This window comes from Oxyura jamaicensis, chromosome 26 (genome assembly GCF_011077185.1).
Source record: "Oxyura jamaicensis isolate SHBP4307 breed ruddy duck chromosome 26, BPBGC_Ojam_1.0, whole genome shotgun sequence".
In the NCBI taxonomy this organism is placed as follows: domain Eukaryota; kingdom Metazoa; phylum Chordata; class Aves; order Anseriformes; family Anatidae; genus Oxyura; species Oxyura jamaicensis.
The window spans coordinates 2,261,328-2,275,300 of record NC_048918.1 but is presented as its reverse complement, the minus strand read 5'-3'; the positions used below and the strand labels follow the sequence as shown (position 1 = coordinate 2,275,300).

The following is a 13,973-nucleotide window of genomic DNA, read 5'->3' as shown; positions in this document are numbered from 1 at the left end:
GCCGCCGCGCCCGCCATCGCCCCCGCTCCGCTCCGCCGCCGCGCGCCAAACGCACGCACGGCGCGCGCGCACCCCGCCGGGATGGCGGCGAGGCCCCGGCGCCGCCCACAGCGCCCCCGGGCGGAGCGGAGGGAAAATGGCGGCGGCGGCGGCGCCTCGGTGGGAAGGGAGGGCGGGGCCGGCTCGGTGAGGGCCCAGCCCAGAGGAGGGGGAATTATCATAGAACGTAGCCGCTAACGGTCACAGAACCATCGGGGGTGGAAAAGCCCTCCAGGATCAGCTGCTCCAACCCTCCTCCAGTGTCACCCACTGAACCACGTCCCCAAGCACCACGTCCAACCTCTCCTCCAACACCCCCAGGGACGGTGACCCCACCACCTCCCCGGGCAACCCGTCCCAAGGCCTGACCGCTCCTTCTGAGCAGAAATGGCTCCTCATTGCCCACCTGAACCTCCCCCGGCACAGCTCGAGGCCATTCCCTCTGGTCCTATCCCTGGTTATCTGTGAGAAGAGGCCGACCCCCAGCTCCCCACACCTTCCTTTCAGGCAGTTGCAGAGAGCAATAAGGTCTCCCCTGAGCCTCCTCTTCTCCAGACCAAACACCCCCAGTTCCCTCAGCCACAGGACTTGTGTTACTGGCCCTTCACGAGCCCCGTAGCCCTTCTCTGGACACGCTCCAGGGCAGCAACTTTACAAAGCATTACAATACCAAAACAAAGTATTAACACATGCAAAACAGACACATTGCTCAAGGGTCAGCACTGGGGTGAGGGTGGTGCTCAACTGGCCTCAGTGCTGCACCCAGCGGAGCTCTCTGGTTGTGAAGGGGCTACCATGGGGAGCACTGGGCTACTAGCCTTAGCCAGGTGCTGTTTAATAGTCAAGCCACGTGTCACTTGCATGCAAGTCCCTATTCCCCTAGCTGCCCTTTCCCATCACACAGCACCCTTTTTGTGTATTTTGTTACATGCCAAGCCAGCCTTGCTGGCCTCTTTTAAGCTGAAGTCCATTACTTTGGGAAAACGCTTCCAGTCACGTTCTTTTGTATTTTGAAATGTTCTCATGCAGAATGCTGCAAGAGTTCACGTAGAGCACACACGTAATGGTTGCAGCTTGAGTTGAAGACTTCCTCTAGGAGGAGAAGCAGCAGCCTGATGGAACAAGGGAAACACAAGCCCTGCACCCAGCAGGCTCCCCACAGGCTGGGGCTGGCAGACATCATCCCCCTGAGTACAAATTTCAGTTCAGGTCGGAATTTTGTGCAGGGCAGACCTCGGCTGTAGGGCTCATGCCTAGAGGCAGACAGAGAACAGGGCTTCTCTTTTAACATCCTGGCACACCGCACCGTGCACACACCCACCCCTGCCCCTCCTAGGGCCAGGACAGTTGGTGTTGTGGCAGATAAGGATTTTTCCTCTGTTATTCAAAATGCTGCTTCTGCTGGAGGAACAAGTACGTATTTATACAAGGTATAACTTTGGATAGGCTAGGATAAACTGCTCATCTTTGCACTGTCCCAGTCTTTTGGTTTAGTGGAAACCATAGCAAATTGCTACTGCACCAAAACTAGCAAGACAGGCAAGGAGCATTTCACCTGACTACCCCCTGCCCCCCCCCAGGGGCTGGCTGATGTCAGAACCAACAAACAATGGGCCTGCACGTGTATTCTTCATTTTTGTCTCTTTGTAGCAACCAGAGCTGCTGCTCCTGTATTTCAACATTTTGCAGAAAACAAGGCCACAGTTTAGAGACAAAAGCAGTATCCCCAAGCAATGCTTGTCTAGCCCGTCATCCTTCCTTTCCGCTCAAGTGACTGTACAGCAACACTGAATGCTCCAACTTGTCCTTCCGTACTGGTAGAAATTACATTTATTTGAGTCTTCCAGGCTTTTTCAGGTTTGAATTCCCATCTGTTTTGTACACTCTTCACATGTTTTCTGCACAGATGCTTCCTGCAAAGCCAGCAAACTGAGCTCACCTTTCAAATGCCATATATTTCGTGTCAAGACCAAATGGGCTTGGATCTTTTCTTTTGACATGCTTCAGGGAAGGAAGTTCAAAGGTATTTTGTGATGAACTCCTTGTTTCCTCCTGTGATGCTTTGACTCAAGGTTACTGCAGGGCAAGGTGCACAAGCCTTCACGTTCCTCTCTGCAAGGAAGACTCCACAGAAAGACGTGCAGCTGATACAGTTATGGTTGCAATAAGCAAAAATACTTCAAGAAAAGTTAATACCAGCACAAGGGACTGGCACAGCCTGAACAAGAACAAGGTCATTACACGGTTTGCATCCCCCTTTCTTTAAAATTTAACTTCAGGCAGCAACAAGAAACCCCCCAAACCCAACAGATACTGAAGCAGACCAAACACCTGACGTATTCTCTGACATTGGGTTGTCCTTAACAATCCCTGCACGATGGAGGTGCTCAATGAGCAAATTGTGTACATAAAAAGCTACTGATTTTACTACCTATTTACAATGTTTATGTATTTTAGATGCCCAGCTCACACAGATACAAGGAGGCAATCACACACATGCAAAAAATAGCCCAACATTCTGCTGACACAGCCAGGTACCTTTAAGTTACTGCAAGCAGTAGGCATACCAAGCTTTTCAGAACTTGAAGGACTGGGGTGCATAAAGTACTTTCATTAAGCTGCATCTCTTAATGTCAGGTATGTCAGTATTTCTTTCCAACCGTCTTTCAGCATACATTCTTCTCAGCATTTGAATTTTGGACATGGTATCATAACATCACATACACTTTTGTTTGTTCATAAAGTATTTCTTCCTTCTACCTATCATTTTTTACAGGAACCCGCTGTTGATGCCAAATTCAATTTTTGTCTGTCTTAAATAGAAGCCGCATGCTGAACCTGTAGTATTAATCTAGCAATGACTGTTTTATCACCTCTTCCAGATAGTTTTTATTGATGCTCTTCTTGCCTTCAGAGACTGACATGTTTACATCCTAGAGGAGATCTTTCAATATGTAGCTTCTTCACTTCTGAAGAATAAAGCCATTTTTCGAGGCTGCACACTTCCACCCTTCTCTTAGAAGGGCATATGTATAGGTAGATTCACAGAAGAGTCATCTCAGCCTCTTAATTTCGCTTCCAGGTAGCAGCTGCCTGCACATATATTCTGGAGCCCTTCCCTTCTTAAATCGTGTGAAAAGTGTAGTCGTGCCCTACTTACCCATTTCTCCTGCTGCAGATACAGCAGCTTGATCTTTTTGTCTGCCCTGGCAGGGATCTGGCCTACAGCTGAAGTCCCTTCCTCTAACTCCCTTTTCTCTGAAGTGCGCTAATGCCTAAACAATCCTCCACGCATCACAGGCAGCCATAACATAAAACAGCTTTTGTGTCACGCTGTAAAATTAACTGCATTTGTTCTTGCATTGTTCACATGAATATACGCATATTTAGTCACTATTAGATCCCCTCCATTCCCTTTCCTGTTAACAAGTCACTGGTGAAGTCCCACAATGCACAAAGAAGGTATTTCAGGTCTGTTTTTCCTCTCCTGGTGCCATTCAATACAGAAAACAACTCCACAGCTGTAAAGGAAATGTTCCCCCCTCCCTGAATCAATTGTTTGTACTCCCTAATTTCCCTAGCTGTATATGAAATATTGGGATCTGATGTGTTGTCCTTAAGAAATTACATCCTTTTCTATATTTGAAACTCACTTTAACCCCTAAGTAGTTTTACTTTTCCCTTCTTCACAACTCAAAGAAGAGGTCTCAGCACAGACCATCACCCAGAATGTGACTGGGAAGGAGAGGACTGGGTTGTTTCATTGATCAGTACAGGAAAAAACATGTACCAGACCCTTGATATAAATGCTCTTTTCTCCCAATGTATTTGATTACTAAGATTTTTGTTTTTGCTGTCGGCCAGCAGGGCTGACCACTGATCACATCAGTAGTGAAATTCCAGCAGCAGTTTCTGCCTGTGGAATACAAACAACACGTATGCATTATCCGGATGTGAGTAGCAAAAATGGCTGGCACATTAGGTGGTGTAAGCGAAGTGCTTGAAGAAAACCAGCACCACTTCTGGCACCTTCATTTAGCACGTGCTGACACAAGACAGCTGCCTAACATCTCTTTTGCCACCTCCAGAAGAATCCTTCTGCAGAGATCCATGGCTGCCAATCCACTCAGCCCCCAAGCCACTGCTGTGAAGCACAGCACACGGTGAGCAGCCCAGTGACCAGTTTCTCATCATCCCCAAATCATAGAATGGTTTGGGTTGGAAGGACCTTAAAGATAATCCAGTTCCAACCCCCCTGCCATAAGCAGGGATGCCACCCACTAGGCCAAGGCCCCAACCAGCCTGGCTTTGAGCAGCTTCAGGGATGGGGCATCCACATCCTCTCTGGGCAACCTGTTCCAGTGCCTCACCACCCTTAGAGTGAAGGATTTCCTCCTAAATGTCTAATTAAATCTCCCCGCTTTTAGTTTAAGACCATTCCCCTTTGTCCTATCGTTACCTACCTGAGCAAGGAGTCCTTCTCCATCCTTTTTATAAATCTTTTAAGTACTGAAAGGCTGCAATGAGGTCACCCCGAGCCTTCTCTTCTCCGGGCTGAACAGCCCCAGCTCTCTCAGTCTTTCATCATAGGAGGGGTGCTCCTGCCCTCTGATTGTCCTTGCAGCCCTCCTCTGGACTCGCTCTAACAGTCCCACATCCTTCTTGTGCTGGGGGCCCCAAACCTGGACGCAGGACTCCAGGTAGGGCCTCATGAGGGCAGCCTACTTTTCTGTGCTTGGTTCCACAGCTCTCAGCGATTCAAGGCATCTCCAACGCCTGCTGGAGTCACAAAGACTCTAAATCCCACTTCTGCAACCTAAACAGCCCCCCGGGGCCAAAGAGTAGCCCACAGGCAGCGCTGCTCTTGTGGGCTAACGAGGGAGTGGGGGTCGGAGCACTGCCAAGTCCATTGCATTCATTGAGCCTGATGAGAAACATTGTAGTCAGAACCATCAATAAAATCACAACTTTTTCTTGGTCCTTAATCGCATCAGATTTCTTATGGCACTTCTTTTTAAACAGCCATCTCTTTAATGGAAATAAAAGGAATACCATGAGAGAAAACTTGGTAACATTTTCAGCTACACCAGAACGCTGTGCAAGCTCCTTCAAGTTTGTTCATCTACCTTCTTTAAAAGGATGACACTACAGATCAGTTTTTTTTCCACAGCTTGGATTGTTACCTTGGCATTGCACAAAGATTTCTTCCAACCAAAATCACAAAACATTCTTTGGACAGTTACAGTAAATGATGGAAGTCGTAACAGGAAAGTATACACGCATTTAACTGATGGAAGTGTGGGCAGGCTGACTACCTCTGCCCATTTCAGACCAATCATCTGTGATTTGATGTAGAAGATTCTAGAACAGTTAAAAATCAACATGAGGCCAGAAAGCGTAACTAAAGGAGTAAAACAAACAAAGAAACAACAACAGACATCTCCCCCAAACCCAACCAAGCTAACAAACAAAAACAACTAGGCTAATTCCTACCCAGTTCTCACTCTCACATCCACCACATCGTTACCAGCCACACACTGCTCAAGGGCTTTGCACTGTGCCCAGAACCTGCAGATTTTTGCTGCAGGGGAAAGGTCAAAAAAAAAATGTAGGAAAAAATCAGCCATTTCTTCTTGCTGATGAACTGAGGGAATACCAACACTGCCACATTTCTGGTGATGACAGGATGTCCTGAAGAGAGTGCTCTCTGATACAAAGATCTCCTGGACCTCCCATCTTCTAGGGCCTCTAAGTTTCACCCTTGGCAGACAACGCAGCCCCATCACCGGCACTCTCCCTCCAGGCACGGGGGGCTCTGGGCATAGTGCATTTGGTTATTTTATTCCTTTCTCCTCCTTCTTACTGCCATCAGCCACACCGTCCCCTTCCTCCCCCACGTTAAGATCCTCAAACACAGCCTTTGACGGAATCATAACGTGTCCAGAAATTTCCTCATTCCTCAGGTTTTTAGCCCAAGCAGAAGCAGCTGAAAGGAACGAGAGAGCACTCTGTGGACTGCCAACAAGCGTGCTGCTGGGCCAGCTGCAATACCTGCTGCAGGGAGAATCCTTCCTGCAGGAGGCAGCTGCACCAGGCCAGCAGAAGGAGCTGCCCCGCACCTCTGCCACCTGAGTCAACTGCCCGCTCCTGTACCTGCCAAACTGCAGTTGGTCCTCTGTTCACCCAACCTGTAAATAACCAGAGTTTTGGAAAAGCTTTGAAAAGACTTGAAAAAACTTTTTTTTTTTTTGATGTAAGAACCTGAGTATAAAAGGTAAGAAAATACCATTGCATTTTTTTTTTCTTTAAGAGGGAATTCTCTTGAATATAAGAATCCATTGACCAAGATCTATCCAGAGGGAAATGAAACTGCATTTCAAGCTCTCTAAAAACACCAACATTTAATTTTATAACATAACCAGGGGTTTATTCCACAATATAAACTGCAACATTTGATACAAGCTACCCAAAAAAGGAGAAAGCCAAAATACAGCTGTGGCAATTACTTTACAGAGCTTTTTTTTTTTTTTCTCTCCTGTCTTCTACGTCACTGGGCCATCAGTGACACTAGGATCTAACATTTGCTTTCTGTACATCAACCAATGCTAAAAGCAACACGCTGTTCAGAATTGTCATTCCAGTCACTGAAACCAGACATAGAAGTTATTGCTCAGATAAATAAACCTAGTCTACGAAAAACAAAGTGGAAAAAAACCTAAAGTCTCCAAAGAGTTAACAGAGTAAACAGGGATTTCCTCAAAAGAGGATTTATTGGAAAATCCATGGTGCAGGTTTTTTTGCACCTAAACCAAGCTGAATTAAATATGCCGGTAAATCCCAGAGAGGTAATTTAATGCTGTACAATAAAAGGTGCATGTTTCAAATGCCTTCCAAATTGGTGGGAACCCCTGCTAAACAGTCAGCTTCTCAAACCTCAACAACCACAAAGATCAAGGGAAAAATACAAAAGTGTCAAAAATTGTTTTGAGTTCTGGAAAATGATCCCGTGAGGATAGAAGTAGCACCATTTGCAATCTGGTTCTTAAACCAGCCCCTGTGGCTTTATTGGAAAACTCTGATAACCTTCTTTACTCAAGTTCTGAATGGTTTATGGGGAGTTTTACTTCCGGTACTGAGAGTCCTTCCCAGTGCAGCTGATGCAGATGTAGTCCTCCTTCTCTGCCATTTCTGGAGAGATGCCCACGCACACCTGGTGGAACCACTGGTTGCAGCTGCCATCGCACTGGACCCAATCCACCTAAAGAAGAACAGATACACCGGGGTTCAGAGGAGGACCAAACACACACTCACAGCATTCGCTAGTTATTTTTCAGCTCTGAATCTATGTAAATGAGTACAGAACACGCCATTCTACAACTGGCTACTGCTGGATACTCAGCTTGTGCTCACCACTTTCTGGACTGCTGCAGTCCAGCTCCTCTGAAGCTGAAAGAAGGGCACACTTCTCTCGTCCCTCCTGTTGTTTTCCCACCTATAGCGAGTTTATGGGTGATAACTGGCTGTCTCAAGCATCTGGCAATGTCCCTCTTCTCCCGTTTTTCAATATGGACAGACCTATGCAGAGCTTTAAGGCACTGTCCCTATCCATAGGAAATGCAATCCACAAAGGTCTTTCTACACCCATATTTCAAGAGCACCAGCAAATGTGGTGTCTGCACATCCTCATCTCCTTCTTCCAAAATTCTGTGCAGGTGTTTTGACGTCCACCCACCTTCCCCATTTCTAGTTAGTCTTGGAGAAGGTGGAAAGGATCATTACTAAAGGTGTCCAGCAACAGCAGACAGTGCCTCTGGATTTCTAAGTGCCTCATGCTCTCTTTGTAAATAGCATTTCTGTAGACAAAACATTTTCAGTGCAGCTGAATGTTCCAGATCCCAGCATTCAGGACACCACAGCGGGTTTGTCTTTACTGACCTCATCTCCCTCAGGCTGGAGACAGTTCACAGCAGGGCAGATGGCATCTTCATCCTCAGAGTCCTCCTGCTCAGAGAATGACATATCTGAAGGAAACAAGTGGCTTTCACTGGAACGCTGCATCTCGAAGAGTCGCTCACGCTCTCTCTCCAGTTTGTTAGTGCAGAGATCCCTTGAGTGATTTAGTTTCAGTTTCTTCTTTTTGGGTGTTCTCATTTTTTTTACCCTTGCTCTCTTCTCATCACAGCAGCTCTCTCTCTCAAAACGCCGCTTTAGTTTTCTTTCCATGTAACTAATTCCATCCTTTTTTCCCCGGCAACACTCATTCTGTTGGGAAGATATTTTGACAAGCTGTTAAGTATACAACTAACATACATTCTTCTGTTGTTCTATGCCCTGCGTTTAGGAGCAGTCTTAAGTAAAAGTGCCCAATGTTTGACTAGAGTGCTGCCTTTTCAGCTGAAGCGTGATGTGTAAGGGGGGGAGGTCAAAGGTTAGGGTCACGCTCAAGTGACAGAAGTTTATGGAGGAAGAACTCTCATTTCCTGAGTCCACAGCTTCAGAGGCAGTTAAGAAGGCCTCTTAAACACAGGACAAGTATCACAATTCAAATTAGGATAGATGTACTTAAAATACAGACAGTGACCGTAAAATCCAGATTCAAAGAGCAGAAATGCATTAACCACAAATTACATTCAATTGTTTGTACAAATTTGTTACTGACTTCTTGACCCCTTTTGAGCAAGGAAAATGTGTTTTCATGGAAGTACACACACACGCAAACCTCATCGTAAAGCTTTTATGTTCAGGCAGACAAACGTTTTTTCCCAGCTCTGGGACTACACCTCAACTCCAAAGTGACCCCAATCTCATTGCTGTTTTCAGACACTTGCCTTTTCATTTGTCGGTCCAACTGATGACTTCTGCTCTGTTTGCAAAGCGGGGCTTTGCTTTGTGAATAGGATCTGGTACAGCTCCTGTATTTCAGGCAGAGAAACCTGTAGCAGCTGGGCTTCCATCATCAGCTCATCCAGCTCTGTGCTAATGACTATTATGAAAGAGAGAGAAGAAAAGGAATTCTTCCATGTCAGCACTGATGAGAAATGCACAGATAATGAAAATTTTTCTCTGGTAGCACATTAAAAAAAAAGTGACTTTTTTTTTTATCTGCAACTCTACAGATTAACTCTTATCTGTTCCCTCTTCACTGCTCATTTTTAACAGCAGGGTTAAAAAGAGATAAAGGCATCCACAGAGGTTACTGAACAGTACAGCAACTCAGTACCCTTCCATGCTTCCATTTCTTGCTGGTTCTAGGGTAAAACACTGCCATCGTTCCTGGCAATTTCCCCTTCCTCTGAAGATACAAGAAGTGTAATGATCTCACTACAAAACAAGCGGATGAGATGAACAAACTGAGTGGAATTTGTAAGCGAAGCCAAGAGGGGAGAGGAAGAAAAGCTGAGAAGATGAACCTTGCAACTGATTCCTGCTGTACAGCCACCACCTACTACTACAATGAAGCTTACAAAACCTGCCTTAGGCTTTTGAAATAGACACAGCTAGGGTACATCAAAATCTGTCTATTTAATAACTCCTTAATAAGTATGCCAGAAAACTCAAATAAGGCCTGCACAGTTAAACTTGGTAGCCAAAGGACTGCTCTGATTTTACATTAAACTGAAGTAAATATTTTGTGTAGTATTAGGATGGATTAAGCTGCACTGACTTGAAAACGTGAAGGTAAGGCTAGACCTGGGCCCCTACAGCACTATGCATCAAGAGAATAAACTATAATCAGCTTCTTGCAGTCCTACAATGATGCCACTTCTACCACGTCTGGGTTAGTCCAAAATACACGAAGTCTGAGCTAGGAAGTGTGCAGGACTGTACTGAACAGCACAGTGCCTGGAGAACACCTGCAGCCTCAACAGCTAAGACAACACTCCAAAGTCTCTGTGGCTGTGACAGCCATGCTGCAAGCAAACGTATGTGGACCTGTGTCCTATGGAATCCTGTTGTCTCCAGCACTACTTCCCTATGCCTGTGTTCTTCCTATCCAGTTCCTACGATTTCAATGGTCTCTTTCTTCCCAAATCCTCTCCCATCCATTTCCATATCCTGCAACCCACTTGGCGGGCCTCAGCTCACTGTGTGCTTCATGTGGGATGGGGCCAGCTGTCTGCTGATACCTCTTCTCCTACCATGCCACATCTCGTTACGTACGTGGGAAATCTGAACCAAGAATTTACCCCTCTGCCAACATGGGACATGAAGTTCCAAAGCTCCTGAGGGGACAGAGAAGTAGACACTGCTGCTCAATTATGCGCCTCCCTGCCGTAGCCAGCTCCTACTGACCAGGACACTCTCTCTTCTCCATCAAACGCATGAAAAAAATAAATAAAATAAAATAAATATCCAAGTGAAGGTTACAAACCATGAAGTGGGATGCATTGCTGTCCTGTAGAAAATGGAGAATGTAAATATATGGTTCTGTTATCCCAGTCATGAGGCATGGAGAATGACATAGCTCCAATTGTTTGGGAAACCTAGAAAAAAACAAAACATAACATAATGCACAGATATTTTCAGTACACATTTAGTTTTGAAGTGTCAAATAGCTGCAAAAATCAGAATTTGTTTCTCTTACAATTCCTTAAGATTTGTATTCCTGCAAACTGTTCCATTACACCTAAATCCTTCATCCTAAACCTGCAAATAAGCAAGAGCAACTTTATTGTCAGAATTCTTAGTCGTGAATTATAATTTCCAGAAGATCAGAATCTAGACCTACTGCATGCAACAGCATGCTCTGCCCGTGGAGCAGAGACAACACAGTCACTGTAGGAATAAGCCACCAACTTGTGGAAGAAAGATCTTCAGCTCTTAAGTTGTAAATATTTATCCTTTCTTTCATAATACAGAAGTCATTTCTCACACAAAGTGATCTGTTACAATCTCATGAGACACCAAGCTGTTTCGAAGAACTTTTCTTTACATCAACACACGCAGAAGACATGCCAATGGTAAAACTAAAAGGTCCATTAGGTGTCACAGTGAGGATGCTCCACGGCAGTTGTTCCCCTAACCTGCCAAGTACTTCCAAACGTCTCACCTGACGCCTCCCAAACAACCATCTACCTCACTGCCCGAGTGTCTGGGCCCCTTTCAAAATCTGGCTCACTCCTCAACTGCTCGCAACTGTTTTTCAAATGAATTTCTCCAACTCAGTTAAGTGCTCCACTTTCTTCACTCTGGCCAGTGCCAAAGAAACCCAATTCCAGTGGTCACTGCTACGAGCACCTCTGGGGAACAAGTGTTGGACTACCCTGGACAGTAGGGAAAACAATTGTTACGGGACAAGAGAGCAGTGCTGAGAAACTTGATTCAAAGAAGAAAAACCTCAAGTCCATCGAGACTGCGGCTTTAGCTCAGAGTTTGTACTGAGCTGGCTCTGGAGGGCACCTGTGAAGTGCCCTCAGCACTGCTGGCTCCAGGAAGGGACCTGAGCTGACCCCAGGGCCAGATGCCCTTCACCAACCCTCCCAAGACCTTCTGATTTGGGAAATGCAGTCACAAGGACTAGCTCTGCTGTAGGTACCTTGACCTAGCAGGTTTTCTAACTTGAGCTGCAGACCACACAACAATGGTTATGCTGCTTTCAGCTACAAGGCAGTGCTAGTTGAGTTCCACGCTGAGCTAACAAAGCTATGTTAATAAATTTAGCCTTACTGTTTTCTGTTTCTGCCCCAAACATTGGTAACATGCCCACAGTGTTGCCCAGCTTTATCAACTATAAAAGCTGGCCTAGTAAAATATACTTTTTATACTCTAAATTACCAGAGAAATTCTCTTGGGTGCCTAAAAATAGCTTTGATTTCTCAAGTTAGGCTTGTCTGTTTGAAAAACATGGTCCACACAGGCAACTTGTTATCGCAGCGTTACGTGAGAAGCAGCCTCAACATCTCCTTGAGCATGTGTGGCATTTTGTACGCAACTGAGCATGAAAACACCAACACAGACCATCTTCAGCAGGGTTCAACTAGCAAAAGTAACATTTCTCAGTAAAAACATGAGAGCAACAGCACATTTAACTTCAAGGTATTTTATATTCTTTAGGCAGCACAGGCCTTTTATTTCACTTCTTTTTTCTGCATTTATTATCTCAAGAAAGCTAGAAAGCTTAACCCACTTTCCTTGCCCTTTTTTCTCAAAGATCTCTTTACTGGAGGCAGCCTCTAACTCCCTTGAGATCACACCTAAAACACTGCAGCTTAACTCGGGGCAGTATTAGCCAAGATTCCGCTTGGGAGTTCTAGATTAAGTGATAAGGAGAAGGAGCAGTAGCGGATGAAGACACTGCTGAAAACAACCTTATCTGAGTTCTAAGCTTGTTACGAACTGAAAGGTTGGTGCCTCTGCTACTAATTCTCAACAGTTAGATTATATTCAAATACTTGTAAGAAAAGAATATGAAGACTAATTGAATACTGAGAGCTCTTGGAAACAATAGCTTCAGCAACCAGCGTTAATGGTGTCATCTTAAATCAAAGAAGCAGGGAAAAGGAGAAGGAAAAATAGGCCCTTTAGGAGTAATTGTTCTTAGGACTCCAGCAGAAAAAGAACACCAAGCTGTTGCTGGAGGACACGCACATCCTGGCTGTCAAGACAGAAGACTAATTCCTTCTATCTGTAGAAGAACACATAAACAATCCGTCTCGCCAGTATTTGTGAGCAGATACAACATACCCAAAAAAACAGAGAGGTGTTTAAGACTGTTCTTGCTGACCACATACCACCCACAGCCAGGAAACCCTGAAGCACTCGGTCTTACCTTATTTGTCTCTGGCAAATGGCCTGCTGTGGCTTGCCATCTGTTGTACAACAATCCTGAGCCAACTTTGTCTTGTATAAGTTTTAGATTCCCTGAATATAACATTTGTTGTGCTCTGTGCTGCCAGTTCACAGTTCTCTCTATCATATACCGTAAGGCATCCCCCTCAGGAAGCCTCACACGGATACGTTGCAAGGAGGCCAGCAACGGCAAGATTTTTTCTAAAGGTGGTTTTTCTGATCGATGACAGTGTGGACAGAGCCATACACGAGGTCCCTGCAAAACGTTGGGCACCGAAACACAGCTGGTATGGAAGAACCCTCTGCAGAGCTCACACTGAATCATCGGAGCAGCCGGCTCCTTCTGGCATAGGCAGACTTTCATTTCTGCATCCTCTTCGTTAGACAGCACCTTCACTTCATTTGCTGCTCGGAGAGATCGCAGTGCTTCCATCTCCTTTAACCGGGCTTCCCCGAGCGTAGCCATCTAAAAGGGAGTTCAGAGAAAGGGATGTCATTTCTAAAGAAACCTTACTTACCAGAAATGGGGAGACCTCGGCACAATCACACTCTTAAAGATATGTTAGTGCCAATTTCAGATGTTTAAAAAGCTCCTCATCCCTTGGGACTCCCTTCAAAGCTTTCAGTGTTTGAAGCAAAGCAGTTACAAGGATACACATTGATGCAACTTCAGTTTGCTTTCATTTTCTCATCAGGCCCAGAAATATAAAGCTTATTCCTTTGCCAAAATAACATCTTAACTCCTTTCCTCTTTTAAATCCTTCGTGTTTGTTACTACAAAATATTACCTTCATTAAAGCAGCCAAAATTCTGACAAGTACAGATTTGGCTTGCAGGTGCTTCTCTACAGACACGTCTCTCAAATGCGTAGTCTGATTCTGTATGATCTTAAAGAACACCTGGGCGGTTTCCAGAAGTATAAATGTATCTCTGTTATGGCACAGGGCCATATCCTGACCTGTGTGCTTAGTCTTTAGTCTCTGTGTGCTTTCCCTTTTTTACATCTACTTATGATCCTGTTTTTTTCTTCCCATGAATCTTTAGCATTATCTGCTATTAATGATAGCAATAAGTTTTAAAAGGCTATTAGTTGCAGCTGCAACTAATGAATTCTCTACATTATTATGCACGAAATATATACAGGA

General features: G+C 45.2%; 1 protein-coding gene across 3 annotated transcripts in view; it reads right to left on the bottom strand.

The window, feature by feature from the left end:
* The window catches only part of LOC118178354 (lysine-specific demethylase 5B), a 90,735-nt gene that overhangs the window by 34,100 nt on the left and 42,662 nt on the right, over positions 1-13,973 (bottom strand). For 2 of the 3 annotated variants that reach the window (XM_035346789.1, XM_035346788.1), the window contains exons 23-25: positions 13,215-13,294; positions 5,918-5,927; positions 291-294 (exon numbers count right to left, since the gene is read on the bottom strand). In XM_035346789.1, coding sequence (XP_035202680.1) covers positions 291-294; positions 5,918-5,927; positions 13,215-13,294 — 94 coding nt within the window. Of the gene's footprint in view, positions 1-290; positions 295-5,198; positions 7,298-7,974; positions 8,302-8,867; positions 9,023-10,411; positions 10,524-12,808; positions 13,295-13,973 lie in introns of those variants that run through there. The other variant, XM_035346791.1, reaches the window with a different exon arrangement.